The sequence below is a fragment of the Aethina tumida genome, chromosome 1 (genome assembly GCF_024364675.1).
Source record: "Aethina tumida isolate Nest 87 chromosome 1, icAetTumi1.1, whole genome shotgun sequence".
NCBI classification, from domain to species: Eukaryota; Metazoa; Arthropoda; class Insecta; order Coleoptera; family Nitidulidae; genus Aethina; species Aethina tumida.
Window position 1 is genome coordinate 76,677,966 of NC_065435.1, and position 24,165 is coordinate 76,702,130.

The following is a 24,165-nucleotide window of genomic DNA, read 5'->3' on the forward strand; positions in this document are numbered from 1 at the left end:
TTAATAATAATTTAATTTTATCAAACTAAGATAAAAATATATAATAAATACATATATATTGTTTGTGGATAACAAACCAAAATATATCGTTATAATTCGTTTCAACATATTGTCAGTGTATATAAAATAAAATAAAACGAAACATTTCATATTTTTGAATACGGCAAATTATAGATTAGTTTCAGAGTAAAAAATCAATCCGTTGTTGAAGTACCACCCATGGTGTACCCTCGCAGCATCCGTCCAATGTACCATTGGAAAGATTCCCACTACCTACCGCTTCCACCGGCTATCCTCCTCCGAGCACGGACAGCCTGTCCGGGACAGGTCGCACAGAAAACGTTCGCAGTGCTCCGCGTATCGTTTTTGGTGTCGGTCGTACGTCGATCCGATTTGCCGCTCAGAACGTAAACAATAACATTGTGCGATGCTGTGATTCTCGTGGCATATTGGTGATGTGATCTCAAATTCATAATGATGCTGGATTATTTTCTTATTGTTTTAAGTTTGGCGCACTGTGTTCGCAGTTCGAATTCCACTGGTGAGTCACGCGGATTACAATTTTTATAAATAACACTAATAAAACAATTAAAAACCAGGTGGTTCTAATGTCTGCATTTTATATTGAAAAAAAAAACATACGTCTTAATGATGCAGTACCGTTAAAATGGTTATTGAATGCGATAAAAATGTGTGGGCACAAACACAACATAATGTTGACCTGTGATTTAATACTGATTGTGGATTTTGAATCATCATTTCCCACATTTTAAACACATTGAATAATAATAATGAATAAATAAAAAAATGAATGCGACAAGAAAGCGTGTTTAAAATAGGCATATTTTTTGAAAGTCGCTATTAAATTTCTCCTTTAGGTGTACGATTGCATGCGACAATCTATTTCGTTCGTTCCGTCACATGTGAATCTAATACAATGGGATAGAATTGAATTATCACCCACATAGGGAGCGTTTGTGCCAGTTAATATTTCTATTGTCGCACCAAACTCTCCTTTTAATTCCAATTAACTTTGAATTGATCCAGTTTTTTGAAAATCTGCGAAGCTGGCCAAGGTTGTTGGTAATCTAGAAAAAACACAAATACACATTATACAAATTTATATTATTACTCGATGTTTTCAATAATATTTTATTACGAGAATAAAATGCAACTAGTTTTTCAGCTTTCTTGTAAAGCTTTCACAATCTTCCATAAAAATTGTAAAATTATAAAATAAATATTATTGAATTTCCTTATAAATTGTAACGATCTTTGTATGTTCTAATGAAATGAATCTTTAAATTTAACTGTCTTTACAAAAGTTGGAATTAGAAATCTTATTTTTATTTTATAAATAGATGTGATAACATATCCTGGCAAGTTTCCGTGAAATATGTCTCTTATTCGACGGGAAATATTTCCCGAGAACCGCCAATATTTAAATAAAACACATCAATTATTCATTTAAAAATACACATCAACATCCGAACAAAATATTACCTAATAAAAAATCGGTCATTTCCACCCACAAAACAAAGGTGGGCGAGTGGATAACAAAAAACGGGATGCACCGAGGTGAAAGTCCACAATTTTGAACCTGTTCATCTCTCCATATAGAGATCATGTTTTTTACGTTCCCACAAGAGGCTTTTTTTTATTTTGAATGCGTTTTATGGATGTGTGTGTACGCCCGTTAACGATCCATTGTATCGCCGATATAAATTACAATTTTTCCATCGGTACGCGCACAGATTTTTACTTTAAATAATTAATAAGTTTTATTCTGCGTATTGTGCGTCTTGACCTGTACCAGAAAGGTGGTGTTTTTCCTGGAAATGCGCCGCTTTGTTCGGCCAGAACGCGCGGCGACTCGGAATTGTGCTAAAAACTGCACGAACCCTTTTTCTATTTCGGTCTCGGACCCGAGCATCTGTTGCGGATGTTTGAGGAAAACGAGCTTTTTCAAGGGATGCTGGCAAGGAAATCCGATATTAGAACATCTGACTGAAACCCTACCCACCTTTTAACACACACTGTGTAAAAAACTGTATTTGTAATTTGTCTATGATAAAATGCAACAAAGTACTTACGTACTGCACGGTTTTATATAATAACAGTTCGCGTGCAATAGAATTTCAGCCTTGAGCAAAGTGCACACATTTGTCGTGAATTTTTCGGCCCCTTTCCGCCTACCGATCCGCATTTTAATTGTCTTATCTGTTCCGTTTCCATTTCAATTTGTGCAACCGCGGTGTCGCAATGGAAAATCGATTTTTATCGATGCGTCTCACTCAATTGTGAGACCGGACGGAATGCGGTTCTTGGCCCAATAACTTGTCCCTTTTATTTTCACGATTCGGCGTAAAAGTGTTGATCCATGTTGCATTGTTGATTTGATTCGGTAAACTTTAAGTAAAGTAGTGAAGAATTCGACCATCTTACACAGGATGTAGCCGAAAGGTCCGTATCACATATTCGTGAGATCATAATAAGACATTTAATTATAAATAACTGCATCCAAAAGTGCTTCGTTACGGTGTTACCGTCTATCAAAGATTATTAAGTGAAAATTATGTGTAATTTTTACTTAACAACTCGATTTTTTATTTCTGACAGATCATGGTTTTATTTAATAGAAAATATTGGTTCTAACGATATGCCTAAAATTTAAGATATGGATCTGTATCGCAGTCGTCAATAGAGGACTAATCACACATATTTTCTTAACGGTTTGAGGTGTATCTTTTATATTTTTGCAGACAGATATATTTGTTTCAAATATATTATTATATTGTTCGATTTTGCAACTACAAATGTTTAAACATTTATAAATTTCAAACGGTCACTTTTTTCATAGTTACATAAAAAAAATGTCTGAAAAATTATTTTTATTATGTTTCGGCAGTGATAATACATTTTAAGTGGTATGTATGTATAATAAATTAGCGTGTCCAATATTATCGATAATACCTGAAGTATCCAGAGTATTTAACCAGTATTAATCAACAGTTATTATTTATGATAATAAAATTGATATTTTTAAATTGAAACCTAGAAGTACACCACATTTTTTTGTGGTAACAGCTACAGACAGCAAAATCAAACACTTACAAAGTGAACAAAAAATAAATAAAACACATTAGTCCGATACAGATTCATATCCCAAATTTGAGCCACATCGTCAGAAATATATATTTTTTTTTGTTAAGAAACAATTTGATTTGAAAATATTTGAAGCATTTCTGAAAATGGAGATATACACAGTAAGGTCTTAAAAAGTCCCCAGTAGCAATTATTTTTCTATTATAAACATAATCAACAATTCAAAATTAAACGAAATATTGAAACTCTTGTCTCTTGTTGAATTAGTATTTACCTATTATAACTATTTTTCTGAATATATTCAGTTTTTTAGTGAATAGTTTATTTGGGAGTTTATCTAACTTTTTGGAGGCACCCCGTATCTGTAAAATAGTGAATACAAAATATTTATGTATATATGTTCTAGTTCTCAAGAAAGTCCCGTTAATTTTGGCGAAGTGTGTTTGTGTAATCGTTCAGGGCGTTTTAGATTTTAATCGGGAGGAATGAAAATAAACAAACGCAATTGCCATTCCTCTAATTTCGTTTAAAATCGCTGCACTCACAATCGTGTAATCTTAATTGACGTAACGTGAACAATTTCACTTTGCCATGTGGATGGAAGTACGTGTCCGATATTTTGTTGCAATGTCGCAAAAGAAAGTGGACAATTGTTTAGAAACGTCCGGGCAATAAAAATATTGTTTATGTTTCACAATTCCAATTTTAATAATCAAACTTTGTTTATGGATCGTGATTGTTGAATTATTCAAAGTTCATCTTAGTCAAAGTGATGCGACATTTATGTATATGTAGAATTAATGATATAACCACATTAAAATTTTGTCCGAGAAATGCTAATGACCATTTCATAACATGGAACACATTTCTTTTTATCGCCTCCGGTAAAAGTCAAGCGCAAGAATGTTTCGTAGCCTTGTAACTGGGTGAATATCACGACAAATATAAAAATATTTGATACACATCGAAATCTGATTACACTAGGTTACAGATTTTGAGACATTTCGTACACATTCTCCTGATACACGTATTCTCCAGTTTAAATTTTCCATTGTAAAATATAGTCCACAATAATGACAGTTATGTACGCTGTTTGCTCTTATCACTTTTCAATAATTATTATCATTATTTTCACAGTAATTAAATTTTGGTGAAAATATTCAACTTGTTCATCATTTTTAGCTTATATATTAGATGTAGGAAATGTTTCTTTTAAGAGCATATTAACACCTATAGCATGGTAGTTTTAAAAGTAATAAACATTAATTCATTATCCTCCTGCATCAGATTACGTATTTATTTAAACAAACGTTTTTTAATGTTTCACAAAGACAGTTCCGGGAAAACGGTAATGTTGAAATGCTACTAACAGCTAAAGTCTTCACTTTTTTATTAGACCGAAATTTATACGTAGAGAATTGACAATACAATGATTATCCAGATAATTAGCACAAAATTTAAAATTAAAACCTTCTGTAAGATATTTCATATAAGGATTTGATTAAAATTTTGACTGGTCAGTATAAAAAATATATAACGACGGAGATATTACTTTAAACGTACACGTTAATGAAATTGAATAACCAAAAAATTGCACATTCTTGACACTCTTTAATAATATCCTTAATAGTAGGAATTTATTCCTTCAGTGGGACAAAAGAATCATTGTACTCCAGAGAGAGGGAAATAAATTATTACAAGCAACATTGAGCTCTAAATATTGTTGACATTACTAAAAAGACGCTCCCGAAGAATAATATACAATGTTATTGAACAAATGAAACAACAAACTCAATAGAAAATACAATAACCAAACGTCCTAAGAAAAAAGAACTTGTTTTAGAGCTAGATAAATCAGAAAAGTCAGTGAATGGAGTCCTTCCCTGTCTTCTACGCACATAAAAAATAAATTAATTGAGTCATACAAAATCAATGTGTCCAATAAAACGTTGGCTGAATTAACAAACCGAGGATGTATTTTAGTAAAGAATTGGTAGCAAAAAGAATATTTGAACAAGACTAAAATTTGCATAAAAGTATATTATTTATCCTCTAGAATTTTGGCGAAGAATACTTTACTCAAACTTATTTGGTCTACAGCCCCCTGTAAATTATTATTTTATTAATTTTGATAGCAATAAAATGGAATTTTGAAATTATGAAACTATTTATTGAGCTCAGAATAAAAAGGTAATACAAAAGAAAATTAAAATATTCGAAATCATTTATGAGAAGGATGAACCTGGTATACTGCTGCTAATTGAGTGACTCTAGTTTTGTCAACAGTAATATTAAATCATTCTGATTGACTATTTGTAATCGTTTTTTTTTGTTAATAAATTTACAGTTATTCGTGATCCCAAATGCATCTGTAGATTCACTGCTTTAGATTAGATGGTAAACAATACGTTATATAAAATAAAATATAAATTTTATGGGTATTCCTCTTTCAAATGAGCCAGCCACACTATATATTTTTTAGACGTGTGCTGTTTTTGTGTAATTTAGAAAAATTATTTTGATTTGGGTATAAAATAAATAATAATAAAAAGAATATAGTACAGGGGTGGCCAAGGTTCTTGATCGTCCGAGTCATTTTTCAAAATTTGAAATGTTTTGTGAGCCACAATTAAATACGTATTTAAAAGGTATTAGAAAATTTTTTTTTGCAGAAATTATATTTATTGAAAACTTATTAAATAAAAGTACAAAATATGTGTATTGAATTTAAATATTGAAAATTAAACACATTTATTTCACTTCTCTTGATAAATCTTTAAAATTTGGTGAATAATTGGTGACAGCACTTCTCAGCAATTCTTTGAAATGCTGGTGAGTTAATACTGATGGTGTTTGTTAATGTGGAATAAAATAATTCACATAAGTACTTACGTTGTTTCGAATATTGAAACAATTCGATAAGCAGCCTTTTTTAATTTAGGATACTTCGATTGTGGTACAAACTTCCAAAATTCGGTAATCGACTTCGACTTATATTTTAATTGTAGAGCATCACTATTAATTCTAATTCTCCAGATGCTTTTTGGATCATAATTATACTGGAAATGGAAAACTCACCTTGAATTATGTTAATTTCAAATGGATTCAGAACAAAATCTGAAGACGATTTAAAAGTCTTGAAAGTATTTTGGAATTCCATCGATATTTCTTCTAGCTTTTTCATATACTCGTTGAGTTTTTCTTGTTTAATATTGGAACAAATTTTTTTGTCCTTTTGAAAATGTCGTAATTTAGTTTGAAAACTAAATATATATATACTGTGAGAGGTCAGATATTATTTTATCTTTCCCCTGCAATTGTAAATTCAGTTTTTGCGAATGTTCCATGACATCAGTCAAAAACATTAAATCTTGTAACCACTCGTACCACCATACGAAACAATAATAATTTTTTAAAATATAATAGCACAAAAATGAAAAGGGAACTCGGGTACATTTATCGAGAGCCACAAATAATCCTTCAAATAGCCGCAGGTTGCCCCCCCCCCCCTGATATGGTATAATTATTTTAAATAAAATATAAAATTTTTCAATTCAATTTAATTAGATGTGTGCATTTCATAATTAACATTAAATGTGCTATTTCTCTGGCCATCACTGTACATTTAGTAACATTCATGAACTCTTTTCATTTTGATCGTTCTGGGATAGTAATCCGAAAGAAAAAAACAGAATTTGATAAACCTTCAAACCTGTAATTACTACATGAAAACGTAAAAAGGAGAAATTGACATATAAAAAAAAAAAACAAGTTATAGCACAAAATAAGAAAAGTGGACTGTTTCAGTAAAATGGCAGTGTTACCATCATCGTTATGGAGTCATAAAATGATTCAAATCAGACCAGAATACCGGTTTTTACAAATTATTATTTTATTATTATATACTATCAACATTTTCGATTCGTACGTAAAATTCACTATAGATAAGCTCATTTCCACGTGATGTGTTTTTTCATCTAAACTAGTGTTACCGATCTCGTTTAGGAACAAAGCTCCAACCGCCGGCGGATCCAATTAAAAAAAACGAAGCAAATAAAGAATAAGTACTGAAAGAAATAGAAAATCCGGATTGAAATTCCTGGGACGTGAAACTGGACGTGACATCGTGTAAAATTAAATGAAACTCCACATTTAAAACCGATGGTATAATCGACCCGTGGAATCTAGGCACGTAAAACGCGGACGTGAGGAAATTCGCTATGGGACAATTCATTAAGTGCACAATTAAAAAGCGCATTTCAACTAATAAATCTACGCGGCGGTTATGTCACTATTTCTCAATCTTTTTTATTATTATTAGGTTTCGTTTTATTTTTAATAATGCATCCGATGTGTGTGTTTTAATTTAAATCCATCATTATCTCGAGCCAATTGATAAAAGTATTGTTAACAAACATGCAAGTGTGTTTATTTAATACGTCTGTTCTGGATTCGAAATAATGTATTCTTGTTTATATCTTCGTAATTTTACATGCCATTGTATTGTATTACACATAAAAATACTTGTTAAGTTTCGAACTGTAAGTACATTTCGTTTGTTTACTCGTTTCAAAGAGTGGAAAGTCCATAAAAAAATTAATTGCAGTCGAATCATTTACAAGAGCATTAAAATTTATTAAGAAACCCACATAACATAATAATTGATTAACGTGGTGGTGCATCGCATAGAAATAATGGAGCAAACGGAGCCTCGACCGTTCATTGTTCTCATTGCCCGTATGCACCTTCAATCTCGATCTCGGCGAAGAAAGAAAATTACGCGTAGGTAACCATTTCGTTTGGGAGCGTTGCCCTTCGCCGTGCACCTGTAACCGACACTTTCTAATCTTGTCGAAGACGACTCCCCAATGATTCACGGTGGTTTTCCGATGTTTTCGCCGTCCGGTTATCGGCTCGAACTGTGACCCGGGCTGCGAAAACGGATTTGGGCACATGCACCCGATTAAAAGCGACGGAACCGGCTCTTGTCCGTAATTCCCACATTCCCATCGGACAATGAGGTTCGAAATAGTTTCGGCGCTTTGACCCAGTTAAATGGGAGCGGTGCATTTTCGATACGTTCACTTTACATCATCAGGTGGATTGCACTATTAATTAGTCGACAATGCGGAATCGCGTCCACGTGATATAATTGCTATTACAGTTCAACAGCTGCGAAATCATTATCGTCTTTGAGGTCATTGTTACATGGACAAAAATTACACAAATATCAGGATTTCCTGACACATACTTACCAGATTTGTGTGTCTGGCAATATTTAATCAGCAGGATTTCAACTTGATAACCATCGAATGTGTTAAAACTGTTTTTTTTTTAATACGGATAAACTCAAACAGAATTGGTTAATAATAGCATAATGTTGTATAATCGGTTGTGTTTGAGATGTGAAATGCAAAATTATGCACTTTTAAAGTGCTGCTCGATGATATTTGCCAAGGTAAACCGGTCGGAAAATTAAATGAAATTGGATGAGTCACATTTATACATCAAACGGAGTTACATGCTTGCAAATCATTATTCTCTTCTAATTTCGTCGAATAAAAATAAGATTATGACATTTGAAGGAAATTTGCAAATTGGAAAAATTATATGAAAATTAAAAGAAAGTTGTATAATTTATAAGAGAAATGTAATTGGAAACAATAAATCATTATTTTCTTCTAAATTTGTAGAATAAGGATAAATAAAAGATTGCAAAAATGGAAAATTGAAATGGACATTAAAATAAAGTCGTAAAAAGATTGAGTTAGTGCTAAAAAAGGAAACAATTAAAAACAGTAAATTATTTTATTTATTTATTTTTATTAATGAAAAGAGATAAATAAGATAATATTAAAATGAATAAAGTTAATAAATTGATTTACTGGTAATATTTATAAAAGTAATGAAAATAAAAATAATCAAATTATCTCTGGTAAATTTATACTACGGATGGTTAAAAAATTGTGTAACGTAAGGGAAAATTGTAAACTGAAAATATTAAAGTAAAATGAAAAACTAGACTAGAAAAAAGGTATAAAATTTAATAAATCTTTTTTGTAAATTTATCGAATATGGATGATTAAAAAAAAATATTTTGATAAAAATATTAGATTAAGTGTCAAGAAATCATAAAAGTAGTAAATTATTATAAAGAGAATGGAATTAAAAATTAATAAATCATTTTTCTCTCCTGAAAATTTGTCGAATATTAAAAAACGAAGAGCAGAAGAATGAAAATAATAAATTAAAATTAAAAGAATAGTAAGGTTAATATGTTACATTTGGATGTTAGAATTTATAACAGAAATAGAATTAAAAATAGTTATAAATTATTAGTAAATTTGTCTAATATGAATAATTGAAAAGTTGGGAAACTTAAGCAAAAATTGCAAATTGGAGAAATGAAATTAAAGTGAAAAATGTTGAATAAGTAATGTTTTAAAATAATGGATCGTGACAGAAAATAGAAAATAGAAAAAATGAAAAAGAGAAAAATATATTATATTAAAATGAATAAAGTTAATGGCAAATTTATAGACTAGGATGGTATGGATGGAAAATAAAAAAATTGTAAAAAATTAGGTAGTAACACTTATAAAAAAAGTAGAATTAAAAACTAATGAATCATTACTCTTTTCGAAATTCGTCGAATATGCATAAATAAAAAATTGTGAAACATAACAGAAAACTACAAATAGAATATTCTCTTCTAAACTTGTCGAATAAGTAAAGTTTTAAAATAATGGAACGTTAATAAATTGATTTAAGGGTAAAATATATAAAACTAATGGATAATAGAAATTTATAGGCTACGGATGGTTAAAATATTGTATAACATAAGGGAAAATTGTAAATTAAAACATTAAATTTAAATTCAAAGTGAAATAATAGTATTGTAAAAAGTTAGACTAGAAAAAAGGAATAAAAATGTAATAAATTATTTTTCTTTTGGAAATTTATTGAATATGGATGATTAAAAAAATAATTTGATAAAAATATTAGATTGTTAGTGTTAAGAAATCATAAAAGTAGTAAAATATTATAAAAAAAGATTTGTTTTCTAGAAAATTTTTCGAAAATGGATGGTTGAAAGAAAACAAATAACAGAATAATATTGGATTCAATTTAAAATAATAAATTAAAAGAATAGTAAGGTTAAAGTGTTACATTTGGATGATAGAATTTATAAAAGAAATGGAATTAAAAATAATTTAAATCATTAGTAAATTTGTCTAATATGGATAATTAAAAAGTTATGAAACAAAATTGGAAAAATGAAATTAAAATTACAAAAAATTAGTTTTTGTGGTAAAATTTTATATATCATTATTCTCTAGTAAAATTTGTCAAATATGGAAAATAAAACAATTGTACAAAAAATTAGGTAGTAACACTTATAAAAGAAGTAGAATTAAAACTTACACTACAAATAGAATATTCTCTTCTAAACGAATGAGTAAACTTTTAAAACAATGGATCATGACAGAAGAAAATAGGAAATAGAAAAAATGAAACAAATATCAAAATAATAAAATATTGAAGATTGATTAGGTGGTCTTTTAATTTGTTGGTTATGAAGAGTCTAAAAATTAATTAGAAAGTTATGAGATTGCACAGTTGTTAAAAAATAAAAAAAAATGACGTAATTTTTAGCCAAAACAAAAAATTAGTAACTAAATTAGATAAAATTAAAAGCAAGGAAGGATAATATTTATTTATTTTATGTGGTTTGTTAATCTTCTTAATTGGAGTATTATTTGTTAATTGCATACTTGTTATCATTAATATTTCATAATTTTTTAATTAAGCTGCAGATACTTTAGGTTAATTATTTATCATCCATGACGAATATTTTACTGTACGTGATGAATGTTTTACTTTATTGTCATTGTTATTATAGTTATACATTTTGTGAAGGAATATTTAAAGAAGTGCTTGATGGTCCGGCATCTCTGCCAGTTCACACGTGAGGTTTCCGCATGTGCGCCAGGAGGAAAGACGATGTAGATAGAAACACGCGGCCGTTTCATCGGCACTTGTTTATTTCCACTGAAATCACATCTAATTATCCATCGTCGAGATCAAAGAACAGTTTATCCATTGCTACAGCAACAACAACACAACCAGATGTACCCGCAGCGTCGCGGTATTATGATTTATGCATTTCGAGTAAATCGATCGTAACTACCATTATTGAACGTTTGACACACACGTGGTATTTTGTTGTGAAACTCGCATTTACCGCCTGGAGGGACCGTTAAACGTGAAGAGAAAAACACGCATTACATCTGGACATTGTCCAGGTAAAGACGGTCTTGTCGAATTGTCGGTACCGCTACCGAAGGCACTGTTATTTCCTTGTGTTTGCATTTTTTCTTTCTTTCTTTTTTGTTACAACTCACGCACTGATTGTGAACTCGATCGTCGGGAACGTTTCGTTTCCTCGGCGCCCGGTAAAAAGCGTGTCTTGTACAAATGTTTTAGCTGTGGTACGCTCAGGAGTTGCATCTTTTCGCATTGCAAACGAAAGATGTCTATTTTAACAGGTGAACAGCAGTTTGACGACCCCAACTCGTCTGTGTTTGCCTTCGACTTTAGCGTCCGGCTCGCTAAACGTACTTTAGTGCCGCTCTAAAAGGTTCACAAATACACATCGCTTGCACGGAACTACATAAAAAGAATTTGTAAAAAGAAAAATCGAAAAGCCTCACCTCGTACCGGCCGAGTTTAATGGTCTTAAGTGCTCGATCATTACGATTTTCTAGGCCGACGAAGTGTCAAAACACTTCGCCGTAATTGAAGTGGCTGAGTTATGGCAAAGGGGGAACGCGATAAGGAAATGAAGTGGACTAGACACTATACTACCCACTGTCTATTTAGTACTCATTATATACATCGGAACAGATTATGAATAAAAACAATAGTAAATAGAAATAATCTTTTAAAGATACTTCCAATAGTTTCAAATCTTACATTGCAAACTTAAATAATTTAGAGGGAGAAAAATAATTTCCTTACAGAAGAAGGTGTGATAAAAGAAAAAAACTTGAAATCCCAATAATTTTCCATTGTCTGCTACAAAGAAATGAATATAATTTATAAAAATAAGAAAATAAATTTACAGTTATAATAAGAAGTTTCAAACTTTACATTGTATAAGTAGCTATTTGTCTATAATCTATAAAAATAAATTTACAGAAAAACACTAGCGTTCTTACAATACAAATAGATATTAGATATCTTAAAAGTTTTAAAGTTCAATTGTTTCAAACCACTATATATAGTAAAGTACTAAATATCTTTGATTTTTTTTGTTGATAATTCTTAAAAAACTGTTTTTAGTAGCAATCAATTCAATATAGCGTTGTTTTTTTGTGTATAATTTATTTATAATTAAATGGAGAAAAAATGTATTTACAGAAGAAAAATAAAATACAGACGTATTATAATAATTTCAAATTTTACATTCTAAGTATAAAATATAACATTATTTTCTGTCAAAAATCCTTAAATAAAATAAAATAAATTAGACAAATCTGGTACTATCCAGTAATTTCCATTAAATAGAATGTCCAACAAATTCAAACAGCAACTTGCTAAGTACAAGATATAACACTATTTTTTGTCAAAAATCGTTAATAAAGTAAAATAAATTAGACAAATCTGGTATTATCTAGTAATTTCCATTAAATAGAAGTTCCAACAAATTCAAACAGCAACTTGCTAAGTACAAGATATAACATTATTTTTTGTCAAAAATCCTTAAATAATGTAATATAAATTAGACAAATCTGGTACTATCCAGTAATTTCCATTAAATAGGTACAACAGATTCATACAGTAACTTGCTAAGTACAAGATATAACATTATTTTTGTCAAAAATCCTTAAATAAAGTAAAATAAATTAGACAAATCTGGTACTATCTAGTAATTTCCATTAAATAGAAGTTTCAACAGATTCAAACAGCAACTTGCTAAGTACAAGATATAACATTATTTTTTGTCAAAAATCCTTAAATAATGTAATATAAATTAGACAAATCTGGTACTATCCAGTAATTTCCATTAAATAGGTACAACAGATTCATACAGTAACTTGCTAAGTACAAGATATAACATTATTTTTGTCAAAAATCCTTAAATAAAGTAAAATAAATTAGACAAATCTGGTACTATCTAGTAATTTCCATTAAATAGAAGTTTCAACAGATTCAAACAGCAACTTGCTAAGTACAAGATATAACATTATTTTTGTCAAAAATCCTTAAATAATGTAATATAAATTAGACAAATCTGGTACTATCCAGTAATTTCCATTAAATAGGTACAACAGATTCATACAGTAACTTGCTAAGTACAAGATATAACATTATTTTGTCAAAAATCCTTAAATAAAGTAAAATAAATTAGACAAATCTGGTACTATCTAGTAATTTCCATTAAATAGAAGTTTCAACAGATTCAAACAGCAACTTGCTAAGTACTAGATATAACATTATTTTTTGTTAAAAATCCTTAAATAAAGTAAAATAATTTAGAGAAATCTGGTACTATCCAGTAATTTCCAGTAGTTTTGGACTACATTGCAAAATACTCATTACAATTTTAATTTTTCATATATAATCTATAAAAAATAAATTAAATGAAGAAAATCCACTAACAGAACAACAACAAATATAATGGCTAAGAATTTTTTAAAAATACTTCCAATAGATTCAAATCTTACATTGTAAACTTAAATAACCAGAGTCTTGAAATTCTAACAATACAAATAGAAATTAGATCTTAAAAGTTTTAAAGTTCAATTGTTTTAAACCATTATATATAGTAAAGTACTAAATATCTTTGATTTTTTTTGATGATAATTCTTAAAAAAACTGTTTTTAGTAGCAATCAATTCAATATAGCGTTGTTTTTTTGTGTATAATTTATTTATAATTAAATGGAGAAAAAATATATTTACAGAAGAAAAATAAAATACAGACGTATTTAACTTTTTCTATTCATTCTTTTCATATATAATCTATAAAAAAATAAATTAAATGAAGAAAAAAGGGATATGAACGTGGTTATGAAACAAACAGAAAGAAGATATCTTTTAAATATATTGAATAATTTAAAGCTGTAGTTAAAATACAAATAGAAGAAAGATATCTGTAAAAGACTTTTGTCAATAATTCACAAAAATGTAAATTAGGAAGTGAAAAATCCACTAACAGAACAAGGTAACAGAAAATATAATGGCAAATAAATAAATAATAAAGAAAGGTGATTACAAAGAGATAATATTGACATATTATGTACGTATGCATTAAACACGGTACAAAGAGTGTTATTTATGCGTCCGCTTGTCTAATTCTGATTTAAGCCTGTTGTGTGTTAAATAATGCACGTACCCGTTGTTCAAACAATTACTCTATTCCTGAGTGATGCTGCGCTCAAAATATACCATTATTACAATTAAAAAACCTTATATAACAAACGAAATTAACGCCAAGTACGAAAGTTTTGCGCGGAATTATTGCTCGAGCTGATGAGTTTTTAATTGGAGCACGAAGGTTTTCACTATTAATTGCCACACAATAGCCGTAATTATTTAAATGTCTTTATTGAGGAATTCCACGTGGTTTCATTATTGTTTTTATTACTCAGTACTAGAAAAAACAACGAATTTATATAATCTAAATTCTCACACAATATATTATTTATTATTAATTAGAACGTTTTAAATGTTCATCTTATCTTGACATCAGAAAGCGGTAATTGTCGATTAAATTCGGTCGCCTATCCATTCAAGAACGAGACACTGAACTCACGAATATCGGTCAATGTCGCGTCCGAGAAGAACCGTATCCGAACAATTAAAATCGGACCGTACCGAAAATGATCAACAGCAGTCCCATTAAAAGTGTAATTTTTTACGCAACTTGTTAGATTTATTGCCACCCTTCCTAATTAGCTACAGGGTACACCCATTATACCTATTTCTCTGGCTGGGCTTTGCAGGTAGAACCGCCCTAAAAAAAAAACATTTTTCGGAAACTACCATTCCGGGAACCTCACAAAGGACCAGCACGGCAATTCACAACGTCACGTACCCATGTTACGACAAAAGTGCATCTCATTAGTTTCGTTGTGATGTCGGTGCAATCATAAATTGTAATTTAGCATCGCTTCCTCTTTGCCAACGTATACGTTTTAATAAATATTATAAGCCCGCATGTTTGTTTGGGTTTCTAGTGCCGTATAAGGACTGGGAATCTAAATATTTGCCTAGGAAGTGCCGTGCATATGCAAGAGCCGCATACAACTGCCATCTTATCGCTTGTTCCATTGTAAATCGCACATATTTTTTTTTTAAATACCGTACCGAACTGACATAATATCACAGTTCCATAAACGAGGAAACATTTTTTCCGAAAGTGTAACAAGGTTGAAAACCACATCGAAACACAATTGTTCATTAATTATTTATGAACCGGTCGTAATTATATTATTACAATATTTATTAATAATTAAAAATGTTGAACTGTTAAAACTGGTTGTTAATTAGCCGATGAGGAAGTCCAGTTAAAACGACCGAGTGTTTACAAAAGAAATTACAAAATGCACGCCGGTTTTTCTGTAATTGAATTCATTAACATTTTGTTAATACAGTTTTGCCCTTTTTTGTGCTTGTAAATGCTTATTAGATTTTAATATCGTTAACTTATTCATTAGTGGCCGATTGATTCCTCGATTAAAAAATGATTTGAATATTAATTAATTGAAGTCCGAATAAATTTGTTCACCCTTTTGACTCTTTTAATAAACATAACACTTCATTAATTACACGAGTTTAGAAATATTCTAGGGCAAAATTTACCACTGAATTCGAAAAAGTTACTTTTTTGAATATGAAAGAAAAAATAATATTTTATATGTAAGTTGTGGTCAGTAAAAACAATATTTTTAATTGAAATTGATTTTCTTTCTATTATAGACGAAACACAGACGAACCTTTTAAACTTAATTTTTATATAATAATCAATTCCCTCATTTCCGAAAAAACAAAAAACAGCCTTACATGACAGTCAAAATCAGGCGTCATTTTCATTTAATACATTATCTTTCGACGTCAGCTATATATATCTCTTAACTATGTCTTATGTTAAGGCGATTTAGAAAGACTTACGGAAAACGGGAAGAAGAATTATGGAATATAAATCAAAATGTAAATTGGAAAAATTAAATGAGAATTTAACAAAAAACAGATTAATTACTAAAATTGTGGAAAATGTTAAAAAATAAAAGGTTAGATGAGGTGGACAAAAATTAAATTCGGACCAAAATTGGAAATTGGAAGATACAATGAAAACGTTAAAAGGAATAATTAAGAACAATAAATTTTTATTTTATACTAAATTTCTTGAATATGAAAATATTCAATATAATAATAAAATACTAATATTGTAAGAAGTTGTATTAGTGATAAAATACGTGATAGAAACAAATTTGAAAAGAATTACTCATTATACTCTTCTAAATTTGTGGAATAAAGAAAGTTAAAATGTGAAACATGAAAGAAAACTACAAATTGGGAACATAAAATGAAAAAAAAAAATAGTAAAATATTAGATTATGTAGTAAAATTTTTAAAAGAAACAAATTAATAATAAAATTGTTAATTAAATTAAAAGATTATGAAAGCGAGCCAAATTACAAATTGGAAAAATTAAATGAAAATTATAAGAATGGAAAAATAGATAGGATGTAAAAATTTGTAAAAAATAACAAAATATAATTTAAAAATTAAATTCGGTGAATATGGAAAGTGGAAATATGAATCATGAAGGAAAATTACGAACAGGAACGATGAAATGAAGTACAAAAAAAAATAGTAAACTATTAAATTAGAAGGTAATTAAAAAAAAAAAACAATCAATTTTATCGAATAACAAAATCTTTCTGCATCGGTTTACACAATTGATAGACTTTAAACAAACTTTCTTTAGTCTTTTAATATATAATCATTAATATGTAAAGAAGCCTCCAGATTTATATTAGATTCACTAAGGATTTAACATATGTAGCTCTATTTGCTTCGTTAAAAGCTGGATTAGAAACACTCATAGCTTCGAACTCTTACTTAATTACAGAGTATAACACAAAATAAGGAAAATAAATGAAAAGCAGTATAAAACATTGTTTTAATAAATATCTGTATTGATTTTAATTTGTTGTATGAGGTTTTTAATACATGAAAGTTAGAAAATATCGAAAAGAAAATGAAAAATAACGTTTTTTCTTATTCAAATTCTAATAATTGCTGAACTAGTATTTACCGAGTCATGATTTAAAATATTCATCTAACTTTTCTTTACGTTAAAAAAAAACATAATAAAATGTTATAAAAATATTTTTTATACACACTAATCTGTGTCACCATATACTCCATTTCAAAACTATAATTTTCGTGATATTTCGAAAGCGGGCGTAACTTAAAAAACTGTACCATATTGTATGTTTATATGTAAACTGTTACATAGTATAATTTGGCATAAAATAGGAACGCTGAAACAGCATGACATACATTACCGTTCCGTGCCTTGGTCAATGAAAATCTATCGGATATTTAACAAAAACCATGAACATATTCGAATTTCACGTAAAATTTTATTATCGAAAAGTTTATTTTCGCGTGTTTCTTTGTGTAAATTAGTGTTACAAGCAGGAAACACGAAGCGTATAATAAATAATCTGTGAGTCCAACTCCCTGTATATTTTCGCACTTGCCGCACGTACGGTGTTTTATTTATCAATTTTTGATATACAGTTATGGAAAACATAACACCCGTTCACAAACAAACCGTTAATTGAATCTGTACGTTAAAAAAAAACGTGTAAACAAACGAGGATGTGTTTGTTTTATCGTGGTGCAACGGGTAACAGAAAAGAAAAAAAAGAAACAGTTGGAAATGTTAATTAAAATTTGGAGTGAAAGTGTTGAGAAAAACAAAGGCCGGAGTGTGGGTGGATGTGTGATGCAAAGGTCATGGTTTAGTCATTTTATAAGTGCTGGAGCGGTTAATTCATTAGAGCTGTAAAAATTAAGTAAGGAACTGGGTCCGAAAATGAATGTTCTTTATCGTTAGCGTATTCGAACCCGGCTCGTTGTTATTTCCACACCAATTATATTTATCGAAAGCCCAAAGTTTCTCAATCTGTTGGTTATGTGTACGGCAAACTATCCATTTGCCGGCGCATTGAATGGATTAATTGTAGACCACGGGTCCCATTCATTCGGGCTGATTTTTCTAATAACGATTTCACAATGAAAGTGTAATTTCTAGACGATAATTAAGTTTGCACACACGATTTGCATATAAAGATATGGGTTTCTAGTGATGCACTGGTTTTTAAATAAAGACAAAACGTGCTTTCCACCGCGTGTGAAAATCGTTGATTGTGTTATGTAAACGCTCCATCTTGGGCCTATTAATAAGACTTAATCAAAATATTATCAAATAAGGAAGCTTGTTCTGGCAAACGCGCGATTAATTCCACATACAGACATTGTTGGCACTAATGAAGATATAAAACAGACGGTCTCGTCTTCATCCGATAACTCTTTTTATTCATTATGAACATGTGTTTCGAATAAATATAAATATTCTAGGTGAGGTTCACGGATATTTATAAACACAACTATTATTAATAATAGTCCGCGTGTCGTAAAAACGATGCCAATTTTCCAATAGTAAATAATCGTGCAATTCGCACCGTTTATTTAAGTATTTAAGTCGGCGGTGCGTTTTGATGTTCACAGGAAACTGCACCAATTAAACTTTGGAAGGCGCACTTCCGGGCTAAAAATAAATCCTACACTACAAACTCACCATTTTTTTTTAACACACCTGGTATAACACGGAAGCGAGAATATGCATAATTGTAACGTGTCTTCCGCTTTGCCATTGCATATCGGGACTTGTGATATTTGTAGGAGACGTCGTTAATCAAAAGTTATCGAAGGAAAGTGAATAAATATTCATAAAAGTGTTAAATAACGCGTTTCGTAATATCTGAAAGCCGAACTGATCGTGGGTCACAGGTTAAACGGATTAACATCTTAATTGGTTTCGTTTTTGGTGCCTGATGCATTCATTCAAATAACTGCAATGTGAATCATGAACAACATGAAAAATTGTTTTTAATACTTTTTTGTGTATATATTATTTATTTTTAAATTCTTCAAATAAGAAAAGGAAATTGGTGGAACACAAGGAAAAATTAAATAAAACTAAAAATAAGCGAAATAATAAATTTAGTTAGATTAGACGGTTAAATTTGTAAAAGAAACAAAAACAGTAAACGATTATTTTTTACTAAAATTGTCGAATATAGAAAGTTAAAAGCTAATATTGTTAATTAGGGAAAAATTAAGAAACATGAAAGAAAATTTGGAAATTTTAAATGAAACAAAAAGGACAAAATCATGAAATGGGTGGTAATATTGTATTTATAAAAAAGCAGAATTATAAGTAACATTTGTCAAATCAGGAAAGTTAAGTATATGAAAATAAGTAAAATAATACAACGTAAGAAATAAACAACGTAAGAAATTTGTTCATATTTTCATAACTTTTAATTGATTTCTTGTGCATCTATTATACTCTTTTAAATTTAGTGAATAAGAACAATTCAAAGATTATGCAATATAAAAATTAATATAATGTAATCATCATAAAAACTGATTAATTCATAACATTTGTAAAAGGAACAATTAAAAATAGTAATATATTTCTACTAATTTTTTTTGAATATGAAACGGCGAAAGAATAAAAGATTAGACTAGGTGAAAAAATTGAACATTGAAAGATATAATGAAACGTAAAAAGGTAGAATAGGTGGAAAATTTGTAAGACGAAGCAGTAAATCATTATTTTATACTAAATTTCTTGAGTATGGAACGTTAAAAGAATAATAATGTAAGAAGTTATACCAGGTCGTAAAATTTAAAGAAATTTTAACAGAATAAATCATTATTCTTTTCTAAATTTGTCGAATCAGAAAACTTCAAATTGAAAAAATTAAATGAAAAAAATAATAAAATAATAAAATGTTAGACTAAATGGTGAAAAGAAACAGAATTAATAATATAATTTATTAAATAAATTATACTATATAAATAAAAGCGAGGTAAAATTATAAATTGGAAAAATTAAATGAAAATTAAAAGAAAGAAAAAAAAACCAGTTGTTAAAATTTGTACAAAATAATAAAATATCACTGTTTTCTACTAAATTTCGTAGACACAGGGAGTATGAGAAATAGATTAATAATTTGTAGAAAAGTAACAACAAAAAATCATTAATTCGGTGAATATGGAAAGTAAAAATATTATGAAACATGAGGAAAATTGCAAAGTGGAAGGATGAACTGAAATAAAAAAAGAATACAATCGTAAAATGTAAGATTAGGAGGTAATTTATATATAAAAAAATAATACATAATCCTTATTGAATAAGGAAAGTTAAACGATTATGAAACGCCAAGAAAAATTCGTGTAATGAAATGAAAATTAAATGAATAATTTAATAACACTTGTAAAAGAAACAGAATTAAAAGCAATAAATCATTATTCATTCATGAATTTTTCTAAATTTGTCGAATAATGTTAAACATTTTAACACATTTTAATTGCGTTCGTTTTTGGTGCTTGATGCCTTCATGCAAACAACTGCAAAGTAAATAATAAACAATATAAGAAAACTGTTAATATTTTCACAGATAATTTTTAATAGTTTTCCATTTCTTGTGCTACATTGACACAAAATCCATTACGAGTTTAATGACATCCCGTAAATTGATTTACGTTTATATGCCCCATAAATCGCGGCCCCAGTCAATAAAACAGTACAAAGTTATTGTCCCCATCCCACGGTACACGTAACGAAAATTTTTTCGAATTCATATTGCGTTATTTACGGCCGCAGTTGATGGCCGCGCATAAAACCGAAATTGCCAATAAAATGCGTGAAATCCGTTTAATTTCTAATGTTTTGTTGCAGACTGTCCGGACGTTTGTCTCAAGTGCGGACCTAAGGGCTGTGTCAAATGTCCCAATTTGATCGTCTACCCGTCTAGGGAGTGCGTGGACTTGTGTCCGCACGGTCACAACCCAAGATGGAGCACCGTGACAGACGTTATGGGAAAGATGTGCGTTCACAACGGCAACTTCCTAGGGATGTCGGCCAACGCGTTGGCGGTGTTCACTGGCGTTCTCACCGGCTTCGTTCTCTGCATCGCGTTCATCACGATGGCTGTTTTCTACATAAAGTATCGCCGAAAACGTTTCCCACAGTTGAGCGAGACTAGTTCGGACGTGGATGACAGCAGGGACAGAAAGGAGTTCGTTAAACAACTGGAGACTTTGAGGCCGTATGCGCAGAACTATCTGGACATGCTCAACGATACCAGGAGACAATTGCGTGAACTGCATCAAGCAGGTGATAACAGCGCCATATCCGCGTATAAGCCGGTGGTGCGTGATTTGGCCAAGATTCTACTGCTCCTCAACCGACCGGTGGACAGGATGGCCGTACCAGAGGACTGGGAGCACCTCTTCAACTGGGCGGAAAAGACCTTGAAGAGATACAAACGTATGAGTGAAGTGTCGCAACCGCAGGTCGCGCAGCTAATTAACTTCCTGCAAGGACCCGTGGTGCCGGTCGACTCGGAGCCGGAGTATTCAATCCGGGGCAGCACCACGATGAGTACCTTTAAGCCGGATCAGATATTCGGCTCGTCGGTCAGTCTGCAGGACGTGGCAATTAAGAACTTTAACAGCAATTATGATAACACGTATCACAGTCCGCTCAACCCCCAGTGGAAGTTCGAGTATTCGTTAGTCGCGAACAACATCCCCTCGTCGGAGTTCAATCCGGCGGTGTGGAAGAATAGCAAAGAGTACCTCAACAGTAATTTGTTTCTGGACGACGATTTTTGTCAGTTGGGCTTTAGGCCTCAGGATGAGATCACGACCGAACTGTGACCCCTGTCCGTGTGAAAACCAAATTGTACTAGTCAATAATTTTTTACCTCTAGGTTTAAGTCTAGTTTTATATCGAATTTTATAGATGTAATTATGATTCTTTGTAATAATAAAGGAATTTTATTTATGTAATTTGAGGTTTTTCTATTTAACTAGGTATTATACAAACTTTTTATTTAGTTACTTTGAAGTTAAAAAGAGTTACAGTTTCATATGATGAGTAATTAAAGAAAGAAAAAAATTAATAACTTTTAAAGCGTTTTATTGTTTTTAATATTCCATAAAAACAACATCACATATTACATGTAAAGCATAAGTTATGTCATCAAGAAAACTAATCATTGAAGCTGGGTAGATGTAAAACAAGCTCTTCTGTAATTTGAAAATAAAAAATTATTTTCTTTATGATGTTTAGTTAGAGAAGTAAAAAGATTCAAAGCTACTGAAGTACCTTACTCTTTTAATAACTTATAAAAGCTTAGTCACATAAAATGTGCTATAATTAATGATTACACTATACCATAATTGTGTACGGACGAACACAGCATATGGACTCCAAATTATGGTGCTGTTCTGTATACTATTGAAAACACGATTTGAAGTTTTTAAAAGAGTAATATGAATATAATAGGAGAAAATAACTCGAAAATGAATAATTCACATTCATAAATTATTAAATAAACTTAAAAATAAATATGAGGTGGATGCTTAATTCCTAAACAACTCTTTAAATTTCAAGTTTTTTATTCAAAATTTATATTGTGAAATTAAAATAATGTATCATCTTTATTCACATTAAACGAGTAAATTAAATTGTTTTCATTAGACAACAATATTACATTATGAAATAAAACACAGAACAAAATTATTTTCAACACAAAAGAAAATTGAAATGCATGAACCCAGTGGTTCTAACTATTCATGGAACGGATAGGTAGTTTATGCAACTCACATTCAACAAACAGAATTTTAAGTTTATGTGATGTCAGGTTAGCCAATTTCATAAAATTGTATGGTAAAGTTGCAGAATCGGTCACTCTAAGGAATATTTGTAGCGCATGCGTCAACTGGATTTGAAATCGTCTGTTTCGGAGATTTTAGACAGCATAGTTGCCAGATTTCATTTTTAACGAAATATGTAGAGAAATGATTTTTAGAAAAATATATATGTAATTTATTATGTTTTTTATGTATGACTTATATTATTTATGTGGTTGAATTCGAAAAGAGATAAAATTCAAATCACTTTATTAATTAGTATATTCATTTTTTATTTATTCTATATTTCTTTGGTAGTTTAACTATCTAATTAAAAGTTCTTTATTAAATAATTAGGTAAATTTTCAAAGGTAAATTAGGTAAATTTACAACATTAATATAAAATTAACAAAAAAGATATATTTATATATTTTATAATAAAAAACAAAATCAATTAAAACAAAAAAATCTATTCCACTGGATATTGCTCCCTAATACAATTTAAAATGCTCATAAAGATATTATGATTTTTAAATTTATTTCTCCATATGAATTCGTGGAGGTACGATGGAAACAGATCTTCCGAGGAACAGTCATGGTCTATGTAACTCGAAAAAAATTGTTCAATGCAAATATAGTATAAATTTATTAATAAATTGGAATAAATTAAAAAATAATAAAAATTAAAAACATTTTTAATTAAATACAATACAATTATCTATATAGTAAAATATATTAATTAATTAACGACCCGTATCAATAAATTAAGATTGTACAAAAAAAATAATAAATGCAGCACACAAATAATCTATAAAGTAAGATAACTTAAAATATGACTGCTAACAAATTAAAAATAATCTTACTAAAGGAATAAAAGTATAATATTTTAAAAATGAGAAAGATCTATGAAGTAAAATATATTAAATGAGCATACAAATAAATTAAGAAAGTAATTAGCAGAAGAATAGGAATAATATATTGTTTTTAAAAACGCCATAAGTATAATATTTTAATAATGAGCAATAATCATCAAATCAGAAGAAAT

At 29.6% G+C, this 24,165-nt stretch overlaps 1 protein-coding gene across 2 annotated transcripts; it reads left to right on the forward strand.

Moving 5' to 3' along the window:
* Nucleotides 1-329: 329 nt before the first annotated feature.
* LOC109598219 (uncharacterized) lies at nucleotides 330-22,274 on the forward strand. Of its 2 annotated transcripts, none has more exons than XM_020014076.2 (2): nucleotides 330-541; nucleotides 21,160-22,274. In XM_020014076.2, the coding sequence occupies exons 1-2, from the start codon at nucleotides 475-477 to the stop codon at nucleotides 22,140-22,142; spliced, it is 1,050 nt and encodes a 349-aa protein (XP_019869635.1). In that variant the 5' UTR covers nucleotides 330-474; the 3' UTR covers nucleotides 22,143-22,274. The 2 variants fall into 2 exon arrangements, with proteins under 2 accessions (XP_019869635.1, XP_049817960.1); XM_049962003.1 differs by lacking the exon at nucleotides 330-541 and adding an exon at nucleotides 17,641-18,202.
* The last annotated feature ends 1,891 nt before the right edge of the window (nucleotides 22,275-24,165 follow it).